Consider the following 15,868-nt stretch of genomic DNA (forward strand, 5'->3'; position numbering starts at 1 on the left):
TAGTGAATTTTAAATTCTAATTACTTGGGGTAAATTTTTTTTAATAAAAACCTTTTTAAAATGTATTATACATTTTAAAAATTATTTTCAGTATAAATACTATAAACACCAATTACTGTGCTATAATGATACCCTCAGACAGTGTTAAAGAGTTTAAAAACCATACACTAAAGAGCCCCAGCTGTTTTGTTTTTTAATTCCTTTGTCTGTCTGCTTTTTAAAGTTATTTTTGTCTTCTTCCTTGTTTGATAATGTGTCAGGAATCACTTCTGGATGCTGGATAAGAGTTGAAATGATAGAAGCATGACACTGAATTGCATAGTCAAGACTGACACTTGCCTAAAATAAAACAGACGAATTTAATTAAAAATTACTGTGAAGAGGTTCATTTGTATGTGTCCAAAGACACACCCAAAGAAATCACTATTTAGCTAATATTTTCCTTTCCTCTAATTTTGAGAAAGCAGTATGTCATCACTATTTCCTTCCTGTAAGGATTTCCATGGTTATCAGGAGCAGCAGCCGCCTAGGGCCCTCCCAGAAGCTTTATACCTTCACAGCCCTTTTGACATCTCTTATTCATAAATCTCAGAATTATAAAAGAGGAAAAGCCTCCTGTGAAAAGTTATTATCTTACTTTGTAAGTGGGAACACCTAAGGCACCAAGAGTAATAGTATGGCAATGGTATAAACAATGCATTTGTTTAAGAATGTGTTTATCACTGTTGATTCTCTTCACCTGAATTTACCAAGCTCTACAACTGCATCTAGGGAATGCTACTCCTGGAAATCATTAATACAGCGTAGAGTGGGGTGTTTTATTGATTATGCAAAGGCATTTGACTGTGTGGATCATAACAAACTATGGATAACATTGCGAAGAATGGGAATTCCAGAACACTTAATTGTGTTCATGAGGAACCTTTACATAGATCAAGAGGCAGTTGTTCGGACAGAACAAAGGGATACTGATTGGTTTAAAGTCAGGAACGGTGTGCGTCAGGGTTGTATTCTTTCACCATACCTATTTAATCTGTATGCTGAACAAATAATACGAGAAGCTGGACTATATTAAGAAGAATGGGGCATCAAGACTGGAGGAAGACTCATTAACTACCTGTGATATGCAGATGACACAACCTTGCTTGCTGAAAGTGAAGAGAACTTGAAGCACTTACTAATGAAGATCAAAGACCACAGCCTTCAGTACGGATTGCACCTCAACATAAAGAAAACAAAAATCCTCACAACTGGACCAATGAGCAACATCATGATAAACGCAGAAAAGACTGAAGTTGTCAAGGATTTCATTTTACTTGGATCCACAATCAACAGCCGTGGAAGCAGCAGTCAAGAAAGCAAAAGACGCATTGCACTGGGTAAATCTGCTGCAAAGGACCTCTTCAACGTGTCAAAGAGCAAAGATGTCACCCTAAAGACTAAGGTGCGCCTGACCCAAGCCATGGTATTTTCAATCATATCATATGCATGTGAAAGCTGGACAATGAATAAGGAAGACCGAAAAAGAGCTGACACCTTTGAATTGTGGTGTTGGTGAAGAATATTGAATATACCGTGGACTGCCAAAAGAATGAACAAATCTGTCTTAGAAGAAGTAAAACCAGAATGCTCCTTACAAGCAAGGATGGCGAGACTGCATCTTCCATACTTAGGATATGTTGTCAGGAGGGATCAGTCCCTGGAGAAGGACATCATGCTTGGAAGGGTACAGGGTCAGCAGAAAAGAGGAAGACCCTCAACGAGGTGGAATGACACAGTGGCTGCAACAATGAGCTCAAGTACAACTATGATTGTAAGGATGGCGCAGGACCAGGCAGTGTTTTGTTCTGTTGTGCATAGGGTCACTATGAGTCAGAACAGACTCAACAGCACCTAACAACAACAACAACCTAACAACAACAGAGTAGGGTGTGCGTAGGGGATCAAGTGTGCGTCTAAGAGCACTCGTAAACTCAACTGTTGATCCAAGAGAGTTAAAGGTCCACGTTAATATAGTTGAGTCGGAATTGAAAAAACAGACTGGAAGAGTGTGTGTGAGTGTGTGTGTGTACATGTGTATATACTAAGGAAAAAAGACTGGAAACGTATCAAAATGTTAGCTGTAGTTCCTTTGGGTGGAAGGGTAATGGGTGATTTTCATTTACTTTCAAAAATCTTGGAGCCCTGGTGGCACACTGGTTAAGCGCTTGGCTGCTAACCAAAAGGTCGGCAGTTCGAATCCACTGGCCACACCCTGGAAACCCTATGGGGCAGCTCTACTCTGTCCTATAGGGTTGCTATGAGTTGGAATCCACTGGATGGCAACAAGTTTTTTTTTTCCCAAAAATGTTTTCAATGTTAATGTATATGTTTACAATCAGATATTTAAAACAGTATTTAAAAAAAAAATCCTTGATTTGAATGAGTCAATGAAGGCTTCATGTAAAAGCATTCGAGTTGCCATTCTCTGTCCTTCCTCTTGGAGCCCTGGTGGAGTACCGGTTAAGAGCCTGGCTGCAAACCAAAAGGTCAGCAGTTCGAATCCACCAGTCGCTTCTTGGAAACCCTATGGGGCAGTTCTACTCTGTCCTATAGGGTTGCTATGAGTCAGAATCAACTCAATGACACAAACAAGGTGATAAAAGGAGCAAAAACAAAAAATCATTGCCATTTGATATTTCCTATTTCATTCATGGAATTTCTTTTTTTACCTTCTTTCCTAATCTAAGACCTAAAGCTGAGCACTTTGTAACTTCTTTATGTTTTATACATTGACAACATGGTATAACTTATGCTGAAATAGCCAACAACCGTAAATTATTAACTAAATAACAATTTCTCTTAACTTTCTTTGCTTACAAAACTGTGGCCCTCTTTTATTCCTACATTTCTTTTCTTTCTCTCTTTTTTTAATCCCCTCAGGATGCAAAAGAAGCTTAGTGATGTCAGTTAAGAAAATTAAAATATTGTGTAACATAAAATTCACTGAAGTTAGATAAGCTTTAAAATAATTGGTCTCATACTTTATAACACTCTAAATGCACATTTTTTTCCATCTTCTCATCTTGAAATTTCTAAGCACTCACGTTTCAGAGGGCTCATCTAGTATTAATGGATGACCATTGTTGATAGTTAGAAAGACATTTAATTTTATAGGACGTATCTGCATTTGTTAAATATTTAATTCTGACCATCCCAGATGGTTTTTGAAATTTAAACTAATCTTTAAAATATCTTAGGTTTTTTAAATTTTTTTGAAATATTTCAAATATATGGAATAATCCAATGAAATACAATAAATATATAAAAATAATCTAATAGAAACCCACGTTATCTTCTTTAAGAGGATTTAAGATGCTAGTTTTGCCATACTTTCTTCAGATCTTTTTTTTTAAATAAAACACTGCACAGTAAATATTGTTGAAACCCCATCCTTTTCCTTCCTTCCCTTCATTATCGTGACATCAATGTGCATAACTCTCTTACATGTTTTTATACTTTCACTAGATTTGTAACCATAAACAAGATACAATTTTGTTTTGGGAGTTTTAAAAACTTACAAAAAATGGTATCGTGCAGTATATATCCTTTTGCATCTTGCTTTTTTTACTCCACACTATGTTTTGAGAATTTATCTCTACTGATAAATTATTTCCAGTTCATTCATTTGAACTGTTACGTAACAGTCCATTTTAAGCCTAAAACCTATTTGGTCTATTCCACTGAGAACTGTCAATTAGGTTATTAACAATTTTTCATTCTTATAAACAAATTTTCAATAAACATCTTTGTATATATCTCTTTGTGTATGAATGGTAGATTTTTCTTTTCCAGAGTATATACCTGGAAGTAGAACCTCTGAATTATAGGACAGGTACGGCTTCACATTACCAGGTAATGCCAAACTGCTCTCCCAAGTGGCTATACCAATTTTCTCTCATACTACAATACTTGGGTTCCCATTTTTCTATGTCCTTGACAAGACTAAGTGTTGACGTTCAGCAATTTGGCAGGTATTCAATGGTGTCTTGCTTTAATTTGAGTTTCCTTGACTACTAAAGTAAGACTGAAAACATTCTCATACATTTCTTGGCCAGCTGGGTTTTTCCTTTTGTGAACTGTCTATTCACTACCTAATTTATCTCATGTCTGCGACTTCTGCATTCATCTTCACTGGACTTAAAATCTGTTATTTTTCTCTGGTTCTCTCAACATATAGTTATTAGAGCTTAAAATGTTACTTAGGATGGCGCTTCTCTTTTGCCACAATTAGCAGGTTCAACTTCCTTTTTTTTTAATAGCAGGGAAACAGTCTACTTACTTGAAGAAAGTAAGTGCTATCTGGTTAAACGACAGTTTCAACCTGTTATTCAGTGTATTTGCTAAAGTAAAGACCAAGACTTGTATCTCAAAGTCATGCATGACAGCTCACTGTGATGGTTAATTTTATGTGTCACTTGGCTAGACTATGATTCTCTGTTGTTTGGTCATATGTTGGACTTGTTGCTGTTCCATAATGTAATGTAATCATCTTCCATGATGTGATCTGATGTGATCAACCAGCTGAAAGGGGAGTTTCCTTGGAGGTGTGGTCTGCCTCCAGAATATAAATGGATACTCTGGCAGAGCTCACTCTCTCTTTCAACCCTGCACTCTTCTCATCACCTGCCCTACAGATTTCAGGGCATAAGCTGCAGAAGTCTCCAACCTGTTGCCTGACCTGCAGATTTTGGACTTGCCAGCCCACCACAATTGCATGAGCCATTTCCTTGAAGTAAATCTCTCTCTCTCTAAATATGTGTGTGTATACACACACACACACACACACACACACGTATATGTATAAGTGTAACAGCCATTGAATACACAATATATATCTGCTTGGTTCTGTTTCTTTAGAGAACCATAAGACACTCACTAAATAAGACTAATAAATAACTAATAGCCACTAATTTTATTGAAGATTAATATGGGACTGCATGGTGTTAACCCCTTTATATGCAGTCTCATTTAATCTTCATAAAAAATTCTTTCTGGTGTGTACTACTATTGTCCTCATTTTATAGATGAAATAGGTTTACAAAGGTTAAGAAATTCATCCAAGATCCCACAGATCTTTAATGACAGAGCTAAGAAAATTCCTAACTAGGTCTGTGTGATCCTCTCTCTTAATCACTGCATTTTACTGCCATCTACTTTCTGAAAACATGAATGGCATCAGTCAAGAACATCTTCTAGGGTCTCAGGCAACTTTGTCTAATTCCCTGGGCATATAGTAAAAGCTCCCTATTTTGGACAAATTAGGATGAAAGAATGAGAAGTTCCAAATTAGTATATCTAAATGTTAGAAAGCTCAAAGAGACCAAGAGGACTCATAGAAATGAGCTCTCTGGAAAAGATAAAAAAGATCTATAATTAGTATATCAGTGATCATTCTAGGGGAAAGTGAATTTTTCTAAATTCCTAATGCTTTTCTTAAAAAACTTAACCAATCTCTCAGAAATCCCACTTACCCAAAGGCTTTACTTGTTTAATTATTTTAGATAGTATAATTCAACCTAGTCACCATTCCTACCATTAAAAATTCTATATTGGCAAAAACCTAGTCAAATCGAGTTTTACTGAACGTGAATCTAAGAATCCACATTATCTTGAAATTACTGTATTTTTCAAAACGAGAATATAGTAAACAGGAACCCAAGGCATGAAGAAAAGAACAGAAGTTACTAGAAGTTACCAGGGCATGAATAATCTCATGTTTCACTGTGGACAGCATCCCAATAAACTCCTGAGGCTGGGTAGAGATCATATTTGGACACAGGTTAGCATATCCTGCTATTGGCCTGTTAAAACAGACATTGAATTTTTCATTATATACCAGAACGGTGTTTACTGCAATTATTTACTAACCCACACTTCTCCATCAAAAACTGCCCAAAGACAGAAAAATCTTCGCTAAATAGCAAATGTCATTTTGTATCATAACATCTAACTTTCACTGTCTTTCACTCTTAAGACATGTACGCTCTGCTTTCCTATGACACGGCCAATCAACACCTGTTCCCACAAAAGGACACAGTCATTCACACTTCAGTGTGAATTTTTAAAATACGTCAATACAAAAAAAAAGGAATAAAGTAGAATACTCAAATCCTAACACTATTTTACTTGCAGTAATCTGTAATTGACTTCAGCATTTCACTATAATTATAGGCGCAGAGATGGACAAGTAGCCGTAGATGGAAACCAGACATACAACAGGACAATAAACCAATCATTCAGGTAGCTGAAGGCTGCTGAACCTTCTCGTCTCCATCTTTCTACCCCCTTTCTCCTGCCCCAGCACTGTCCTCATTCACATAAAGATTTCAACCTTTCCGTCATGTTCTTTCATATTTTACACCTTCTAGAATCGACAGAATTCTAGAGCCTATAGAATTCTATAGCTCTCTCTGTGCCTAGAACCTGAGAGTGACAGGTGGTCACTCAAGTTGGTCAGGAGCAAACTCCGAGATCCCAAGGTAATTCAGCCAGTTCCATCGTGCACTTACCTGTCTTTCAGCAGCTCTGGCCGACAGGCACTGCTGAGAGACCCCAAAGTCCTGTCTCCCGCCACCACCTTAACACTGTGCCACAGAATTGCTACCAAGAACATTTGTTGTTGTTAGTTGCTGTCGCGTGGACTCCGACTCATGGCAACCCCATGTGTGCCGAGCAGAACTGCTCCCCAGGGTTTTCATGACTCTGACCTTCTGGAAGTAGATTGCTAAGCCTTACTTCTGAGGTGCCTTTGGGTGGGTTTGAACCGCCAACCTTTCAGTTAGCAGTCCAGTGCTTGCCCATTTGCATCACTCAGAGACTCCTAAAGAACACTCACCTTATTTAAATGCAAAATAAAATATACTGTACACTTTTTCCTTAAAGAACAGACTTAAACTTAGAAAAACTGTGAATATTACTAAACCACTGCACAGTGATCTCTAAAATATAAAACGGATGTCACTGCCAGGGTTAAAATTCTTCAAGGACTTCTTAGGCACTTAGAATAATACGGCCCTGGTTGCCTCTCCAGCTGCATTGCCTGACGCTCTCTTTCTCCAACAGTCTCTGCTTAAGTGGCTTCTAACAACAGGTACACATGTTTTTCCCTAACATAAGCTCTTTCCTCCACTTCCTTCTTTGTATAAAATCTATCAATGTTCAGGCCACAGCTAAAATTTTACTCTTTAAAGAGATCTTCCTTGCTCAACTAATCTAAACTATGTTTTCCCCTTTTGTTCTCTTTTATGTTACAAACAAAATCCGTCGCCATGGAGTTGATTCTAGCTTTTGGTGACCCCACGTGTTACACGGCAGTACTGCTCCATAGTGTTTTCTTGGCTATAATCTTTACGGAAGCAGATTGCCAGGTCTTCCTTCTGCGGCATCCTTGGGTGGGTTCAAACTGGCAAGCTTTAAGTTAATAGTGAAGTGCAAACCTTTTGCGCCACCCAATGATCTTACAAACAAACATAGCAAGAGTGGGATGAAACTGAAAAGTACCTCTCGGTTATGGATTCTCATCTGTGTGACTCCTGTGCTGGATTCCCTCCCCAGGTTAGATACTTTAGGTACTTTCAGCATTATCATGAGATTAACTAATCTAAAACTATCTCCCTCCCACACTCTCCCAGGAAAGCCACGCTGTTCCTAGTGCTTACGGTTTCATCTTAACACATCTTTTATAATAGAAGTAATAACGCTCACTGTAAAAAGATTCGTATTCAAACAACAGAGAAATGTATACAGAAAAAAGTGAAAATCCCCTGTTCTGCACCCCACTCCCACTACACCCCACTATCAATGGTAACTGGTGATGATCTGGTGTGCATTATTTCTAGGGTGACCAACGGAGGGATGGCTGAGGGGTGACCCAGAGCGCAGGGCTTTCTGGGATGAAACCAGGGCAGTCCCAGGTAAACTGAAACGCTTGGCAATCCTAATTATTTCTACATTCAAGTACATATACAGGTTTTTAAATCAGAATGGAATCATACTATGTACCCCACTTTTAACAATGTTCTGTTGGCACTTAACAGTACATTCAAAAGGAAACTTTTTGAGTATGTGTGTGTGTGTCCATATGCATGCATATACATGTATGTGCATGCAATCCATATGGTTTAGTTTGAATTAAGAGTAAAGAACTGGTCTTCATTTTGCAGTATTGCTATTATGAAGGTGTATTTCTTCCCCAAAAAACTAATTTAAGAAAGTATCACTTAAAGCACAATAAAAAAAAGTATATCATTTTATCAAGTGACTTAATTTATCATTCATTTGGCACTTCAAATACCACATTTCCTTGACACTGAGACACCATTGGCACCCTGGTGATATAGTGGTTAAGAGCTCAGCTGCTAACCACAAGGTCGGTGGTTTGAATCCACCAGCCGCTCCTCTATGGGACAGTTCTCCTCTATCCTATATAGTTGCTATGAGTCGGCATCGACTTGACGGCAATGGGTTTGGTTTTGGGGGAGTCAGCATTAATTACAAGACATACATTTAATGACGATGTCTCAGGAAAAAAGGACTTTTGCTGAACAACAGCACACATACATTCATAAGAACATGTAGTACTTTCTTCTTCAGTAACACAATCAATACTTGATTCTAAGCTTTCTCAACATTCAGAATCTAAAGATTTTTCTTAATTTATTTCATCCATCAATAATTACACAAAATATTATGGTAACAGCTTCTCATAACCTATGCTGGTCATCTTGACTCCTTAGCACCTTCAGGGTTGACTGTATAATTCTGAAGCACAGTCCAGTGTTTCCTTTGTTTTGTCTTAGCTGAATTACATATCAATAGACGTTAGAACACCTTCTCTTTAAAGTCAACTAGATTCTTCTGACACATGACGGGTGTTAAGCACCTCAGTGGCAGCCCTCACATGTACATGAATTAGTCACACTAACCTCTCCAAGCTTTGAGAATGCTACAGTCCATTCTGAGACTCCTGGCAACTTTCGCTGCCTTTAATTGATTTGTCTGGTGTATGACAGGCAATCTTCTGCATATATAATAACTTTTCATTTCAAGGCTGCTTCACAGTGAACTTTTTTTGAAATCCTTTGTAAATGACAAACAGGAATTTGAATTTAAGAGATAATTTCACTAAGGCACATATAACAAGTAATGACTATCAAATGAATAGGTATCTTTAACACCTTACAGTTTTAACACCAAAAAAAAAAAAAAAAACCTGTTGCCCCCAAGTCAATTCCGACTCACAGAAATGCTAAATTTAAAGTTCAAAATGTTTCCGTAAAGAGGTATTCATTTCGAAAGCAAAATCTCTTGACAGCAGACATTTTCTTTGGAGTTTATGCGTGGGGTAGGAATGGAAGAGGAGTGGCAGGGGGAGAGTCAAAGAGCTTTTCATGTTCTCTTTCATGAAAATTGACATTACCATATTAATTACTGTCTGATTATCAGCCTTCCCCCTCTACCAGTCCAGGCAGCCTGCTATTTCTTGGTACCAGGAACAATGTGGCAAATGCCAACTGCCTGTGATCTTCACACTTAGGATATGATTTGTTTCCACAGTTCCCATATTAGATCTCAGGGGAAAGTTTACCTGTCCATTTTTGCTTCCTGCTGACAATAGGCTGCGTAAGAGATGATGTTTTCATGGTTGCACCTCTCGGTGGCCAGAGCACCAACATAAAAAACAAAGTCTGCATCCCTGATGCCTTCTTGGTCTGGCACACCTACTGCTCCACACGACCAGTTACCCCCACGGCAGACCCTGCATTGCTGCACCCACAGGGGCCAAGAGAAAACCAGACCAAAGACAAGGTTAGCTGTAGTGATTAACTACAAGTTAATCTTAGAGTGAATGTAGACAATAAATGCAGTATAATTTATCATTCCTAATCTTTTATAAAAATCCATGCCCCTCTACTCAGAAACTACTTCTAATTTCAGATTTGGTTTACTAAAATTTCTGCTTTTAAATGATCATAAATCTTGAAATCTCTAAAAAAACAACCAGCTGGAAAGCAGAAAAATACAAAACTAGAAAAACTTTTAAAAAATCAGCCCTCCCAAAACTGGGTGAAGGGTACATGGGACTTCCCTTTCCTTTTTCTTTTGCAATTTCTTATGAACCCACAGTTATTCCAAAATAAACAAATTTAGAATTTATTTAATAAAAAAACTTACCTAATTAAAATACATTTCCTATTATAACTTATGCATCTCATTAAAAATTAGATAATAACAAAAGGATATAAAGTAAAAAGTTACTCATTCTGTAATATTACCCTTTTTACTAGTTTTCTAGATAAATCTTTATCCTTGTAAGGATTGTTTTTTTAGAGTGCTTTTTCTTTCAAAGTTTCCAATCATATAACTCCAAGTTATAAACAGAAAAATAAGTAAATGGTGATGTTTTGGCACAAACAATACTTGTAGAGAGAAAAAAACCCAGAAATTCCCATCTCAGGAAGTGCACACTGTTTATGCTTGCTTCTTTAACACATGTTTTTATCATTTTAAAATTCAATTTAGTCTATGAATAATTGGTATTATAAAAATTGTGATTTTTAAGCATTCTTCCCCATGATCACGTATCTAATTAAAAAAAAAAAAAAAAAGTGAGGCAACGGGACATTTGGAAAGCCAAGATAATTAGAAACAAACAAACAAGCAAAAACCTCAGAAAAAAGCAAAGAAATCTGTCTTAAAATATCTTGAGAAAGAGATGAGTATATAATTAACAATTCATTTTAATTTTTAAATGTGTCCCTAAAGCCCTTTACATCCTCCAGAAATTGGAGAAAAAAAAAGAAAGCTGAGCAAGCTAGTCGTATTGGTGCCAACGTATAGAATTATAAAAACTTTACTGAGCTTCAAATGCCCTAAGAAGAAATTTACAAAATAAGCATAATCTAAATAAATGCTTTATTTTGGTTATGAATATGGTATGTACTCATTTTCTGTAAGTAATGACAGACCACAGCTAAATAGAGAAAAACAGCTGGAGCAATTCTCATATTTTCAGGTGTATATTTATAATAAATTGGTTTTCTGGTATGTGTCTAATATTTTTATCTTTTTTTTTTATATGAGGCATAGATGCTCAATATGAAAAATCAGAGCTTTATAAAAATACGTAACATCAAATGAAAGCCCTCCAATAATCCAACTCTTAAAAAAAATTATATTTTGGTTTGTATCCAGATTTTTTAATGTGTGAATTCTTCCAGATTATTTATTGTGTGTGTCTATATTTTTTAAATAAAATAGGCTGACTACTTATATTGTTTTGCAACTTTTTCTTTCACTTCAGAACTTAAATATCTTTCCAAATCAGTACATAGAGATCTACTTCATTCTTTAACAGTTATATGGTATTCCATTATATAGAATTATATTTAACTAATATAATTATATAGAATTATATATATATTTTTTTAATACTATAACAGAAACCTTGGTGGCGTAGTAGTTAAGTGCTACGGCTGCTAACCAAAAGGTTGGCAGTTTGAATCTACCAGGCGCTCCGTGGAAACTCTGTGGGGCAGTTCTACTCTGTCCTATATGGTCGCTATCAGTCGGAATCGACTTGACTGTAGTGGGTTTGGTTTTTGGTTTTAATACTATAATAGGCATACTGGAGTCCTGGTGGTGCAGTGGTTAAACACTCTGCTGCTAACTGAAAGGTCGGTGGTTCAAACCCACCAGCTGCTCTGTGCGAGAAAGATATGGCAGTTTGCTTCTGTAAAGATTTACAGCCTTGGAAACCCTGCGGGCCTGTTGTATTCTATCCTATACAGTGGCTATGAGTTAGAATTGACTTGACAGCAATAGCCTTTATTATAGGCATACACAGCTCTGTTGGCACAAACCGTTAAGCACTTAGCTGTGAACCAAAAGATTCCCACCCAGCAGCTCTGCAGGAGAAAAACCTGGCAATCTGCTTCCAAAAACATTACAGCCAAGAAAACCCATGGGGCAGTTCCATTCTGTCATGTAGGGTTGCTATGAGTCGAAATTGACTTGACATCACCTAACAACAACAACAACAACGTAATAGGCCTGGAGTCCCTGGGTGGTGCAAACAGTTAATGTGCTCAGTTGCTATTGGACAGGTTGGAGGTTTGAGTCTACCCATAGGTACACTGGAAGAAAGGCCTGGCTAACTATTTCACAAAAAAATCAGCCATTAAAAACCCTACAGAGCACAGTTTTACTCTGACACATATGTTGTCATGAGTCAGTCGACCCCATGACAACTGGTTTTATAATAGACATATTTAAAGTTTTGCAAAACATACACTACATAGTTATAAGTATTCTTACAGAATAAATTACTAGGTCAGGATGAAGCATATTGACATTATTTAAAATAAATGTCAACTGCCATTCAAAAAAGGCTGTGGCACATACCTGCTAAAAGATGCTATAGAGGATAAAGACAAAGTTCTAAGCAAGGACTGATACAGCAGTCCCAAAGAAAAGATAAATGCAAAAAAAAAAAAAAGAAGGAAGAGATCGCTAAGCTCATTTGAAAACCAACGACAGAAAAAAAAAACCAGCATACCTGTGTTTATTTTTGTGAAATCTGTAAAAACTTCTGTGTGATACTCAGAGATTCAAAATCCCCCCTAACGTTACCTTGAAGAGCGAGAACACTTACGAACAGAGTGACTGACCTGGAGATGTTCCTCGGGCACTATAACTGGGCCGCATTTGGTATGCTCTGCACACTCCCCAGTACAGTATCTGTGAGGATCATTTTCCTTCCAGAGATATTGGTTTGTTGCACACTGCCTTCAATTCATTTGTACATCAAAATTTAATTACAAAAGAACACACAAACAATAGTTCACAGCAATTGAAAACAAGGAGCCCCTACATTACTTCATTAATAACAGTAACTATTTTAGTTACAAAAGTGGGCTAAGCGTATGGACCAGAACTCAAATTCGTGTTCAAAGACCAGACTTAATGGTCTGACAGAGACTGGAGGGATCCCTGAAACTATGGCCCCAGGATGCTCTGTTAACCCAGTGCTAAAACCATTCCTAAAGCCCACTCTTCAGACAAAGATTAGACTGCACTATAAAACAAAACATAATACTCATGTGAAGTATGCTTCTTAGTTCAATTAGATCCACGAAACCAAATGGGTAGCTCCTGTCCAGAGGCAGGATGAGAAGGCATGAAGGGACAGGAACTGGTTGAATGGATACAAGAAACCTAAGGTGGAGACCCCAAATTCTCATAAAAAGACCAGACTTAATGGTCTGACTGAGACTAGAAGGACCCTGGAGGTCACGGTCCCCAGACCTTCCGTTAGCCCAAGACAGGAACCATTCCCAAAGCCAACTGTTCAGACAGGGATTGGACTGGACTATGGCATAGAAAATGATAGTGGTGAGGAGTGAGCTTCTTGGATCAAGTAGACACATGAGACTATGTGGGCATCTCCTGTCTGAAGGGAAGATGAGAGGGCAGAGGGGGTCAGAAGGCAGCTGAATGGACACAGAAATAGAGAGTGGAGGGAAGGAGTGTGCTGTCTCATTAAGGGGAGGGCAACTAGGAGTATATAGCAAGGTGTACATAAATTTTTGTATGAGAGACTGACTTGATTTGTAAACTTCCACATAAAGCACAACAAAAATTAAAAAAAAGAAACCTGAGGTAGAAAGGAGGAGGCTGCTGTCACATTGTGAGGATTGCAACTAATGTCAGGTAACAATATGTCTACAAAGTTTTGTGTGAGAAATTAACTTGAGCTGCAATCTTTCACCCAAAGCACAGTAAGAAAAAAAAATTCTTTTTAAGTGGGCTAAGAAAGAATTTTAGTTCCATAGGAAATCCTCCTGACCTGATTTTCCAAAAACCCAAAGTACTTCACAGAGTCAATACGTAGACTCAGAAAGGAGGAAGAAGGTATGGTGAAGAGGGTACAACTACACCCTAGGAAAAGACCCTTCTCATAATGGAAAGCTAGGGGAAAAATGGCTACACAGCAGGCACTTTTTTAATCCTTTTTAAACACCTTACAGTTTGGTCTCTAGGAACAAGCATAACAAAATATTCTAGTACCACAGTTTCACACCATGCCACACTGGTGGGATGGGGCGGGCACAGTCGTAACAATTAAAGAAAACCAATTCGTGCGTAGTATGACATACCTGCTCAGTAAGATAGTACCCGCAGGGCTACGGACCTGAAAAGTCTTCTCTAAATAAGAAATAGCCTGTGGGAAAAGTTTGTTCTAAATGAAAGGAAAAAAAGAAAAAAGTCAGTCAGAATTATTGCCAAGGGATAAATTATATGTAAAACAAGTAAAGCATGGGATTTTACGGACTGAGTGGGGAAAGGGGAAATGTCTTACAATTCTGGAATATAAATACCAGGTAGTCAAAGGTCATGTGGCAGGGGGTGAGGGAGAGGGTGGCTGAGTCTAGGAGCAAGGGAGTGTCCTTGCTTTCGAGTGTGGAAAAAGAGTACTGGGGACAAACTTCCTTCCCTACCCTCATTTAAGCAAAAAACATGAATCTCAACTATTTATCTAGGTTATTGCAAATTTGAACCTGATTTAAATGATTCCCAACACTAAGGTGGTTTATGCGTAAAAAAATCTTATGTTTAGAACATCTACCATAACCCTGCTGATTTTTCCGGTGCACAATGAGTTGCCTTAATGAAAGCTATCCTTCCCAAAAGTGTGATTCTCTAACAGTTAAGAATCTGATGAGGTTACCACCTCTATCAACCACTTTGGCATATCACACTATCTAGTCAATTCACATTCAGGAGAATGAACGCTTCCATTAAGAAAATGCTGCTCTCAATGTATCTCAAAAATGTCTTTTCCCAAAGTTCACTGGTGGTTACCAGGGGCAGGAGGGAGGGAAAAAGGGTGAGTCATTGCTTAGAGAGCAATGAGTCGCTGTTAACGGTGTGGGAGAAATATGGAAATGGATAGTAGTGATGGTTGCGCAACGCAATCCATGTCACTGAACTGTACACATAAAAAGTATTGAATTTGCAGGTGTTTTTTACATATATTTTACCACACTAAAAGACAAAAACAGGTGGTGGGCTAGATTTGACCCACAGGCCAAAGTCTATCAACCTCTATCTCCTAATGCCATAGAATCTCAGATTAGTGACAACTTTTGTGTTTTACCAGTTTTGAAATTGGCAGAGCAATATTTGTTTGCAAAATGATTTGAAAGTAATGACATCAGCTCTTGGGCATAGAATCCAGATTCAAGAAAAAACAAAGAATATGGAAACTTAAAAAAAAAAAAAGAGTTGTTTTCTACTCTATCCTCAGCATACCCTGCTCCCAAAAATCTTGGCAGAGACAGCGAATAAGAAAATGAGACGGCTGATTTAATACCAAATCATAAAATGAGAACACTAAGGTAATATCAAAACAGACCAGGTTTCGGTGAGTGCATCACAAAGACATCTTTGGTTAAAATGATAGACAGATTCACACCTTTTATTCAGCCACTCACAAACAGCCACATATATATTTTTCTTTACAATTTATATACAATAAAATGCACTCATCTTAAGTATACTTTGCAAGCCAGGAATATTGATTACATACCTTTACAAGGTATCTTTTCTCAGGGAGCAACCTGAAAATGAAGACGTGAAATTTAAGAATTACCATGTTGGCGGACCACTGTCTCATTTGCTCACATCTCCGGCAGGAGCCCCAAGAACAGTGTATAAAAAACCAAAACAACCAAACCCGTTGCCATCAAGTTGATTCCGACTCATAGCAACCCTATAGGATAGAGAAGAACTGCGCCATAGGGTTTCCACAGAGTGGTGGTGGATT

General features: G+C 37.7%; 1 protein-coding gene across 2 annotated transcripts in view; it reads right to left on the reverse strand.

The window, feature by feature from the left end:
* The window catches only part of LMLN (leishmanolysin like peptidase), a 106,255-nt gene that overhangs the window by 72,900 nt on the left and 17,487 nt on the right, over window positions 1-15,868 (reverse strand). For both annotated transcript variants that reach the window (XM_003412951.4, XM_003412952.4), the window contains exons 3-7: window positions 15,632-15,662; window positions 14,199-14,281; window positions 12,711-12,828; window positions 9,629-9,807; window positions 5,738-5,843 (exon numbers count right to left, since the gene is read on the reverse strand). In XM_003412951.4, coding sequence (XP_003412999.2) covers window positions 5,738-5,843; window positions 9,629-9,807; window positions 12,711-12,828; window positions 14,199-14,281; window positions 15,632-15,662 — 517 coding nt within the window. The remainder of the gene's footprint in view (window positions 1-5,737; window positions 5,844-9,628; window positions 9,808-12,710; window positions 12,829-14,198; window positions 14,282-15,631; window positions 15,663-15,868) is intronic.

This window comes from Loxodonta africana, chromosome 1 (genome assembly GCF_030014295.1).
Source record: "Loxodonta africana isolate mLoxAfr1 chromosome 1, mLoxAfr1.hap2, whole genome shotgun sequence".
NCBI lineage: Eukaryota > Metazoa > Chordata > Mammalia > Proboscidea > Elephantidae > Loxodonta > Loxodonta africana.